The sequence below is a fragment of the Myotis myotis genome, unplaced genomic scaffold, assembly GCF_014108235.1.
Source record: "Myotis myotis isolate mMyoMyo1 unplaced genomic scaffold, mMyoMyo1.p scaffold_m19_p_3, whole genome shotgun sequence".
Classification (NCBI taxonomy): domain Eukaryota; kingdom Metazoa; phylum Chordata; class Mammalia; order Chiroptera; family Vespertilionidae; genus Myotis; species Myotis myotis.
The window spans coordinates 17,863,886-17,874,280 of NW_023416335.1; the positions used below are offsets into that span (position 1 = coordinate 17,863,886).

At 53.5% G+C, this 10,395-nt stretch overlaps 1 protein-coding gene and 1 non-coding gene across 3 annotated transcripts; both read right to left on the minus strand.

Annotated features, from left to right (window-relative positions):
• Nucleotides 1–2,137: 2,137 nt before the first annotated feature.
• On the minus strand, nucleotides 2,138–9,149 carry DUSP26 (dual specificity phosphatase 26). Of its 2 annotated transcripts, none has more exons than XM_036300785.1 (4): nucleotides 9,040–9,149; nucleotides 6,398–6,692; nucleotides 4,365–4,579; nucleotides 2,138–3,001 (listed from the first exon to the last, which is right to left on the minus strand). In XM_036300785.1, the coding sequence occupies exons 2-4, from the start codon at nucleotides 6,616–6,618 to the stop codon at nucleotides 2,802–2,804; spliced, it is 636 nt and encodes a 211-aa protein (XP_036156678.1). In that variant the 5' UTR covers nucleotides 6,619–6,692; nucleotides 9,040–9,149; the 3' UTR covers nucleotides 2,138–2,801. The 2 variants fall into 2 exon arrangements, with proteins under 2 accessions (XP_036156678.1, XP_036156677.1); XM_036300784.1 differs by lacking the exon at nucleotides 9,040–9,149 and adding an exon at nucleotides 8,568–8,867.
• LOC118652249 lies at nucleotides 3,859–3,960 on the minus strand. The gene has a single exon (XR_004966516.1). It is a non-coding gene; the product is annotated as a U6 spliceosomal RNA (small nuclear RNA).
• Nucleotides 9,150–10,395: the final 1,246 nt, after the last annotated feature.

Consider the following 10,395-nt stretch of genomic DNA (forward strand, 5'->3'; position numbering starts at 1 on the left):
TGAGGAGAACCTGGGAGTTTGTTTTCTGGTCAAATGTACTTTAGTAGCTACACTACTAACTTCTGCTAGAAGTGAGAATTAAGTTCTCAAGTGATTCAACCAGAAGGAAACAGGGGATGAGCTGAGGCACAGACTGCACAAATAGGGTTATGACTGCTGTAGTTTACATGAAGAGTAAACATACTTACTAAACTAGAACAAAGGAGGTTTGTCATCTATACCAGCCAGATCATGGTAACAGTCCCTCTAAGAGCCTGAGTGCTTTGGGGGTTCTTTTTTTTTTTGTCTTTTTATTTATTTTATTTTTTTAAAAATATATTTTTTATTGATTAAGGTATTACATATGTGTCCTTATCCCCACGTTACCCCCTACACCCCCCCCCCCCCCGTTGTCCATGTCCATTGGTTAGGCCTATATACTTGCATATAAGTCCTTTGGTTGATCTTTCCCCCTTACCCCCACCCTCCCCTACCTTCCCTCCAAGGCCCGACAGTGCTTTGGGGGTTCTTTTTGGTTATACTTAAGTCCTCTAACTCATGGTCTGAACAGGGAACCAATGCATTTTAATTAGCAACAACATTCTGAACAGAGGCCTCACTCTATACCTTGCTAAGTTTGTCCCTCAAGAGTAACCAGCACTTGAGGCCCAGCTGATAGATCTTGCTGGCCTCCTGTAGGTCTAGCTTGAAGCATTGCAACCATGTCTTGTTGCCACAATTAGAACTGCCAACATGGGCAAGCTGAGGAGGAACCTTGAGACTTGAAAAGACTCTGGGAAACAACCAGAGCCATCAGGTTGGAGGTGGGAGGACACAGGAGAGCCATGAGAGGTGGCATCAAACCACGGAAGGGCTGACGGGAGAGACAGAGTGAGAGGAAGAACATGTGTTAAATGCTGACTGTGCGTGGAGCTTCCTGTCTCGTAGCTAATTAAATACCAATAGCAACCCCGTGGAGGCCGACAGAACTACTGCCTGTAACCAGGTGGGGAAGAGGTGGTGACACGCAAAGGCCCCACTGGCCATGTGCTCCAGCCGGGAGCTCTCAGGTCCTCCGGCCTCCGACTGTGTGTGCCGCGGGTGTTGTGTTAGCGCTTCCTAATGTTCAGAGCTGGTAAAATGATGTGGAAATGAGGTGGTTGCGCCTTACCATCGGAGACATCCAAACAAATGCTGGATGACTATTATCAAAGACACGGAAAAGACGATTTCTGTCTGTCTCGTTGGAGAGTGGAAATGGAACCGCTATGAAGGCACCACCCTGCTTTAAGGTTCTGAGTTTCTATACTTTGGGGTAGGATATACACGTTAGATATATTGTGACGGTTTTTGCTATATTTCCCCCCCTTCTCCCACCCCATCCCTTTCTCCCATTTAGGCAGATATTCTGTTCTGGGAACACGCCTTTTTTTAAAAAGGAGGGAGGTGGTAGCTGGCAGTTTGGCCCTTGGGATAACAGAGAGACCATACTTTTCTCTCTGGTTGTCCAGTCAAATGTACTTTAGTAGCTGCACTACTAACTTCTGCTAGAAGTTAGAATTAAGTTCTAACTTCTCTTAGGCAAACCTAGAAAGATGAGAAGAGGAAGCAATTACATCACGTCTCCTCCCCCCTCCTCCTGTTCCTTGGCAACAGGAAAACAAAAAATCTGAAGGAAGGATTTAGGCTGGGATTGGTTTAAGATCATATCCTGCTATCCTATCATAGTGGGGACCTGCTATAGAAACCAGGTTGACTTCTGAAAATAAAGTTATATTTCCTACACACTCGAGCTTGTGAACAGAGTATTCTAAACGTGGAGATGAAGGGTGTCTGTGTGAGCTGCTACGTAAAAATGGTCTCAAACCTGAAGTTTTTGGTCCTCTGCTGCCCCTGTGTGGACACAGCTGGAAATAACAGTTCAAAATTTCACTAAGCAGAAGTGTGAAATTGGACTTGGGAGAAACCTCCCCTAAGAACTGGGGGTGGAGGCTTAAAGGCTAGCGGGTGTGTGTGTGTGTGTGGGGGGGGTGTGTGGGGGGGGTCGTCTGGTGACCAATATGAGGGAGTCAAGAACTGTTGCTGCCCCAGCAAGGCTGGGTTCTCAGGGGAGAGGCACAGAACACAAACAAGCTGTCAATGACTTCAGGAGGCTCTCTTCTTGTCCACCATCTTTATTTTTCCTCCAGACACCTGGACACAGTAAGCGAGCGATCATCTAAAGGCTCCCAGTCATGCACCTCTGTGGTTCTGGGCCACAGTCAGCACCCGTGGGCACAGTGCCAACCCTCCCACACCTCCTCTTCCTGCGCTTAGAGTAACAAGTCTGTGGGTTTTCCCCTCGGGCTTCACAGTTTTTCATGCCACCTCTTCACCGGCTGTCTCCACACTACCATCTCCACGAGGCCCTCCGCCATCACATTCAGATTCCCTGCACCAGCGCAGGCCAGAGAGGACCCTTTTGTTTTGACAATGGAGAAAGGGGAACACCTGGGCACAAAGAGGGGAAGGGGCTCTGAGTCACACCGGGGGCGCCCTGTGTGGAATCCAATGGGGTCTGAATCCCAGGACTGACTTCTGCCAACAGCCTAACTGCTTCCTTCCCTGGTCAGCTCCCTCCTGGGTGTCCATCACACCCCGACCCTCACTCCCCATCCCATCTAGACACACAGCAATGGTGGGACCACGCTCCAGCCCTCTCTCTCTCCTGCCTATAGGAGAGGATGGGTTCCCTGGGCCTCCCCATACCTGTCACTGGGCCTCCTCTCTCCAGCTGGGAGCCAGGGACCCACGCGCCTGGCCTGAACTCCCTTCCCCACCCCTCAGGCCTCCAGACCCTGCCGCAGCCTGCGGTCCAGGGCCAGGAGCTGTCTCAAGAAGCCCCGGTTGGGGATGATGCCTCGGTGGTCCTTGACTTTCTTGATGGCCTCCACGAGGGTGAGGTGGTGGTACAGCATGAGGTAGGCCAGCACCAGCGTGGCGGATCGGCTCACTCCCACGGCACAGTGCACCAGGATCTTCCCTGTGAGGAGAGACACAGAGGCGGCTGTGGCACTGTTTGCGGTGGGTTGGAGGGGGCTAGAGAGAGGGCTATGCAGAGAGAGAGGAGGAAGATGTGACAGAGGTGCATGGAGACAGGGTGAGGTGCAGATGAGGGGTGGTAAGAATGCAGATCCTGCCTGGCCAGTGAGGCCCAGTGGTTAAGCATCAACCTATGAACCAGAAGGTCATGGTTCGATTCCCAGTTAGGGCACATGCCCGGGTTTCGGGCTCAATCCCCAGTGGGAGGCATGCAGAAGGCAGCTGATCAATGATTCTCTCTCATTATTGATGTCTCTCTCCCTCTCCCTTCCTCTCTCTGAAATCAATAAAAACATATTTTAAAAAAGAATGCAGATTCCCCAGCAAATTCTCTAGACCGAATGATATGGAGAACAGGCAGCAGGTCAGCATCCATAAACCCAGAGGGGGCTCAAGGGAGAGACTCTCATAAATAATGCAAACCCGAGCTCTGTGCAGAGCAGACCTCAGCTGATGTTTGCTGAGCTCATCATGGGACACACCCTGAGTCTGACGTGGCCACTCCTCCGTCTCCCCCACCTTCCATCTTGCTGTTTCTATCAACCATTTTTTTTTTGGGGGGGGGGTGTTTGATATATTTTTATTTACATACACTTTTTTTTCTGACCACTCAAGCAAGACATGCTCAAAGTAGAAATAATTGGAAAATTGAGAAATATATAAAGGAACAAAAGATGGAAATATATCACCTATAATCCTACCACCCAGGTGCCACTCTTTGAACATTTTGGATTCATTCCTTCTTCATTTTTATGTCTTTACATTATTTCATGTATTTTTTATTTTATTATTATTATTTCAAATATGGAACGCTTCACAACTTTGCATGTCATCCTTGCCCAAGGGCCATGCTAATCTTCTCTGTATCTTCCAATTTTAGTATATGTGCTGCCGAAGCAAAGACCATGTGTTTTTTATTTTATTTTATTTTTTTAAAAACATGTATTTTATTGATTTCAGAAAGAGAGAGGGAGAGAGAGGTAGAAACATCAATGATGAGAATCATTGATCAGCTGCCTCCTGCATGCTCCTTACTGGGGATTGAGCCCGCAACCTGGGGGTGTGCCCTTGGCTGGAATCCAACCTGGGACCTTTCCGTCCACAGGCAGACACTATCCACTGAGCCAAGCCAGCGAGGGCAACCATATATTCTTTTCTTAAATGGCTGACAGCATGTTTTCCCTAATAGCAAATCCTGGGAATTTTGTCATGTCATTAAACTCTTTCTCTCCCCACACCAGAACCCTCGGGCTTTCCCCCAACTCAACGTCCAGGGTCCCTTCCCGCCCTGCTCTCCCTCCTACCTCCAGGCAGGCTCAGCGCCCGGTGGATGAAGTCGGCAGCTGTCTGGAAGTGGATGCTCATGTCAAAGGCTGGCGAGTCATGGGCCTCGACACCCAGGTAGCGGATGCCCAGCCCCTCGTAGGCTTCGTGTGTGCCTCGCCACCTGCTGTGTGAGGCGTTGAGGACATGGGTGATGCCCAGGCGCCGCAGCTCACGGTGGTTGTTAGCTATGTCCCTGCATTGAGTAGAGGTTAGAGGAAGGGTGGGGAAGCCAGGCTGTGGGGCGAGAGTCCCTTGTCTGTGTACTGTGGAGCTAATGTCATTGGCCCGAGGCCTCCACTCTGCTTACTGATGGCCCAGCAGGGAGGAACCAAGATAAGCAATGACCTGGAGTCTTCCCCGGGGGAGGTTTTGCCTGGAGAAGAAGAGACTAGGGGGTGGGTAAACAATAGCCATAATAAAACATTGAGGAGAGCTTTGAGCATGGGGGATTTTACTTGATCTGGAGGTAGGTTTTACTGGATCTGAACTCCAGGCAAGAAGTCCATACTAACAGCAGAATCTCGCTGAAGGAAGGTGTGAAGACCCTGGGAGAGAGTAATTCTCCTGTCACTGGGGTATTGAAGCAAGAGAGGAGGTCAATGTGTGGGCATGGATGCAACAGAGGGGACTGGGACATCAGATGGGACATCAGTTTGGACCAGCTCCCTTTTAACATCCCCCCTAACCTTGAGATGATATGACTCTGACCCTTTCTCCCACACCTGGCTCCCCTGTTACTTTAATTTCTCTTTGACAACCAGAATCTTCTCTTGCCAATTATTTCATGCTCACATTTACCCGGCTTTATGACGTCACCTTTAGGTGTTCATACGGCCCATACCGCTCCGCTTTGTGGCAGACGCCTCTCAGGCAACATGGCCATTATCTTAGGGCAGAGGCCCCGTCCAGTGCAAACTCCTCAAGTAGAAAGAGCACTGAACTTAAACCTCCAAGTCCTGGCTCTGCTACTTACGACCTTGTGACCTTGGGCCAGTCACAATGTCTCTGAGCTTCAGTTTCCTCATCTGTAATCTGGGGATAGTGGTACCTACCTCACAAGGCTGTCGTGAAGATTAAGAGAGAAAGTGCATGTGAAAGCTCCTTGTATACTACAGAGCCCTGGAGAGAGGAGCGGACTGCTTTTCCTCTGATGCTCTTCCCTCCACAGCCCCACATCGCAGCACAATAGGTGGAAGGTAGATACGTCATCTGTTATATCCAGTACAGAGCCTCCAATAATAAATCTTGCACCCTGGCCGGCATGGCTTAGGGGTAGAGCATTGGCCTGTGCACCAGAGGGTCACAGGTTCGATTCCGGTCAAGGGCACTATCTGTGTTGTGTAGGTCCAATCCCTACTCTTGGGTTGCGGCATGTGTGGGAGGCAACCAATCCATGTGCCTCTCTCACATTGATGTTTCTCTCTCTCTCCCCCTCCATCCCTTCCTTCCACTTTCTCTAAAAAAAAATCAATGGAGCCCAACCGGCATGGCTCAGTGGTTGAGCATCGACCTATGAACCAGGAAGTCATGGTTCGATTCCCGGTCAGAGCACATGCTCAGGTTGTGAGCTCCATCCCCAGTGTGGGGCGTGCAGGAAGCAACCAATCAATGATTCTCTCTCATCATTGATGTTTCTATTTCTCTATCCTTCTCCCTTCATCTCTAACTTTCTTCTCTGAAATCAATAAAAATATATTTTTTAAAAAATCAATGGAAAAAATACCCTCACTACTAGAATAAGCATTAAAAACAAAAACAAACAAACAAAAATAAAATAAAAATTTTGCTAAATAAATGACAGTCTTTCTGACCAGAGTTGGGTAGATCAATAATCCTGCCCACCCCCGAACCCTGGAGCCTCCACTCCATATCCATACATTCCGACCTCTTAAACCTCAACCTGGAACCCACAATGCAACTCACTGCCTGTCTGCACCCTTTCTTCACACACACACACACACACACACACACACACACACACGGCCCTGGCCCCGGTTTGCTGGGTACATACTGGTCTCCGAGGTAGAGGCCTGGCCAGACCTCGTCGGCGTGGTTACAGGCCGTCTTGCCTGTGTAGAGAAGCCTCTCTAACTCGAAGACATTGAGGAAGGGATGTTGAACAGCGGGCATCTCCTCCAAGGCCCCTCTGGTGCGGACAGGAGACCTGGAGCTACTCCGGGAGAAGCGGGCCATGAAAGTCATGGAGGCCCAGAGCCAGTTCCCAGGGCACATCTTAGAGGTGGCAGAAACCGCAGCGCTGCCCGGGAGGCTGCAGTGGTGCCGGCTCAGTCTCCAGGTAGCTGTTGCTGGAAGAGGAAGGGATGGGAAACACACCTGAGTGAGTCCCGAGCAGCCGCTTTCCTTCCTGCCAACAGGGCTGGGCCCTGGGGAGCGGATTCTCCAGGGAGGGGAGGGAAGTCCGGTCCTGGCAGGGCTCCGGGGTTTTCTTCTCCTTCAGCTGCGGCAGCGCCGCCCGCCCATCTCTCTGCTCTTTTGGTTCAGCCACACAAGGAGGTGGGAGAGTCACATGTCCTTGTTTACAGGGAGAGGGAGCTGCCCAGCTGCCCGTTTCTGCTCCAGCGCCCCACCCCCACTGCCCCCACATATACATACACATACACACACAAACATCTGGTGTTTGGGTGGCAGTGCCCACGCTGGAGCTCTTGCCAGCCTGAATCCGGGTTCATCTGCCTGGGGCTACAGCCAGAGAGGCTGGGATGGGAGGTGAGGGTGGCTCTCTCCATCCAGGGAGAATCAGCAGGAAGACAGCGGCAGCTGGGGCCCTGACATATGTCAAGCCTCCGACTCTCCTCCCGTGCCCAGAGATGGGCTGCTTTACCCCATGACTCAGAAATAAGCCTGACTGACCACTGACTCAGATAAGCCTGCGATGGGAAGTGTATGCTGGGGGCATGGGGTGAGTGGGAATAGCAATAAAGGGGAGTGTAAGTTTGAAGAATACCTGCTGAATGCAGGAGCCGATGGGAGAAGACGCCAATCTACGTGCACAACAATCAAACCACCCTCCTTTGATCAGCATCCAAGGTTAAACCTCATCTCTAATGTGAGAATTTCTGAGCTGAAGCAGGACTAGAGTGTGTGTGTTGGGGGGGGGGGGGGGGGGATGAGGGTGGGAGACTGGAAAAGGGGGAGGAAAGGGAAGAATGAGAGATCCTGCTGGGCCCTAGGGCTCGTAGGCCCTGCCTCTGACTCGCTCTGGACAGTTGGCCCTTTGAAAGGGGGACCATAGGCTGAGCTGCAATGCTGGGCAGGGCCAGCCTTGGACACTTGGGACCTTCTGGCAGAGCGGGGGCTGTGGTAGGAGCCCTCCCTACCCCTCCTTTCCCACGGCAGCCTGCGTGTGTGTGTGTGTGTGTGTGTGTGTGTGTGTGTGTGTCTGAAAAGGCAGGAAGGTGGGTGTGAAGGCTCCCTCTCCCACCCTCTTCCTGTCTTCAGCCCCAGAGCCTTCAGCAGGAGGTCCAGCAGCACAGGCCACCTCTGTCCTGCCCACTGGCTGTGTCCCCATCCCACACGCTCTCATCTTTCCCCTGGGCCAGCAGAGACCACGCACTTACAGGGCGGAAGAAGCGGCAGCATTAGGATAAGGAGTGGTGAGGGGCGACTGGATAGGGGGTGTGCAGGGAGACATTTTTCCAGTGTGTGAGTCAGAGCACAGAAACACAGCCCTATAGCCTCCGCCACCACCACCACCACCACCACCACCACCACCATCTACCTGTCTCCTCAGGCCTAAGGAGCCCATGCCTTTACTCCAAACCCGCCCGGGAAGCAGACCCTGCTGCCTGTGGGATGCTGCGTGGTAACAAGAAGCCCCTCCGGGGGACTCCCTTTCTCCTGGGGGGTGGGGAACGGAGAAGCCCCATCCTGTCCCAGGTACACCCCTCTGCACTCTGCAATCCCATCTGCAGGCTTCCAGGGGCCCCGTCTGCGCCCTCCCCCATCTCCCCATCCCCCCAACTCCCGCTGGCTGTTGTAACAGGTTCATGGCTGTCGCCCAGCCCTTGCAACCCAGACAGCCTGGCGCGGAGGGTGCGGGAGGGAGCCCGGGAGGGCGCAGCCTGCGCGGCTCCCAGGCCCCCTCTCCCGCCCCTTCCCTCCCCCACAGCCTCACTGGGAAGGCGACCCCCACCCCACTCCCCTTGCAGGCGCCCTTCTACCTCTCTGAGCAGCGGGGGTCTCAGTCCCGGAGGCCGATCGCAGGCGCCCGCGGCCCCTGGGCCATGACTCTCCTGCTGTTGCCGTCGCCTCGGCCGCCTCGGCACGACCGCTGGAGCGAGGAGCAGCTATTTTTAAGCCATGGCCCGCGCGTCGGAGCAGGCTCACACCAGTGTGCGCTGGTGACACACAGGGACGCAGTCGCACGCCCAGCGGTCGGAGGGGGACACGCAGCGCGGGCTGGCCCGCACCCCACCCCGCGCGCTCGTGTTTACAGACCCACCCGGACCACGCCACGCAGCGAGCAGCTCCGCCCCGCATGCCTGCTCGCCCGTGTGCATGTGTGTTTTCGGAGCTGCGCCAATTACAAGGCATTTTGCTTAAAGATGACATTATGCAAGTCGGCCCAGATGGTGGCTTAAACACACACACGCTCCTGCCCGGGCAGCCTTCATTAATCGCGTAGACACTCACCTGTACCTTCCTCATTCTGAGAACACGCCGCCCATACATCACAGTCAGGGACTCAATCGTGTGCTCTACCCGCCACGGGCTTCACAAATCCCAGCTCCTTGTATGCTCCCCCCAGGTCTATCGGGTAAGCCGCCCGACTGCCCCCATTCTAGGGAGGAGGAGGCTGAGGCGGAGGCTCGGAGAGGCTTAGGAATTTGCCCAGGTCACACCCCAGTCAGGGCCAGAGCTGAGCTGCAAATCCTGGCCGTCTGGCTCCCAAGTTCAAGTCCTTGGTGGCTTTCTCAAGCCTCCTGCGCCGGGGCCGGGGCCGCAGCGCAGCACAGGGGGAGGCGCAGCGGTTTCCCAGGGGCCCTTCCCCAGCTCAGCTAGGAGCGAGCGCCCTGCTGAGGCCTCACCTGTGCTGCCTCTTAGTGATGCCAACTTCTTACCTTCCCTCCCTCCTCTGCTGTAAGCACCTGTCAGCTCCGAGACTGTTTTCCTGTTTACATATGCTTGACCTTCATTGTGGAGATGTCCCCTTCTCCCCCCAGGCCTCCCTCCACCCGGTTCCCAGCGCACGCCAGGCTTTCATCTCACTGTTGTCTGTGTCCATCGATTCCGCACAGACCAGCTCTGAGAAGGGAGACACTTTAAGGAAGACCTTGCTGCCTTTCCCCAGGCCTAGCACGTGCGATGCTGGAGGTGGGACGGTAATGAATGTTACCAGGTGAGGCTGCTGAGAGCCAAGCGGACCAGGGAGAACTGTCTGGCCGGAGGAAGGCAGGACGTGGATAAGGTCAGGCGGAACCTGGTTTCCGATGAGAAACGGCATCCGCTGCAGCTGAAATCTGGACTGACATTGGCAGCAGGGCTGGCAGATCAGGCTTGATCTCTGGGCCAGAGAAGATACTGGCCAAAGTGACAGGATCCCCAGGTAATTCTGTGCTAAAGAAGAGGTTCCAGCAGGGACTTAATTTCCCTCCTCCTAGAGGACATGACCCCAGTGGCAGGACCCAGAGTGAGTGCTGGAGGGGGGAGATGCAATTCCCTGGGGGTGCCCCTGCTGCTTTCTAATCCTCCCCCACTCCCCGAGGAAAAGGGGCGCAGAAAGAGTACCCCAAAGTACCCACAGGCCCAGAGTATCCCGAGGCCAGTCTTTTCTCAGCTCTTTCACCTAAACGATCAAGTAGCAGAGGCCCAACAGATGTGACTTTATTTGGTGATGGGAGTGTAGTGAGGGAAGGACACAGAGAGAGAAAGACACAGTGTCCTTTGAGGCGTCCGGTAGAGATACTGACTTATTCTATATCTGCGTGCCCCGAGTCCCTGTCCTTCTTTAGTAGCTTCTTTCTTGGCCCCTATTTAGCACTTCGGCTC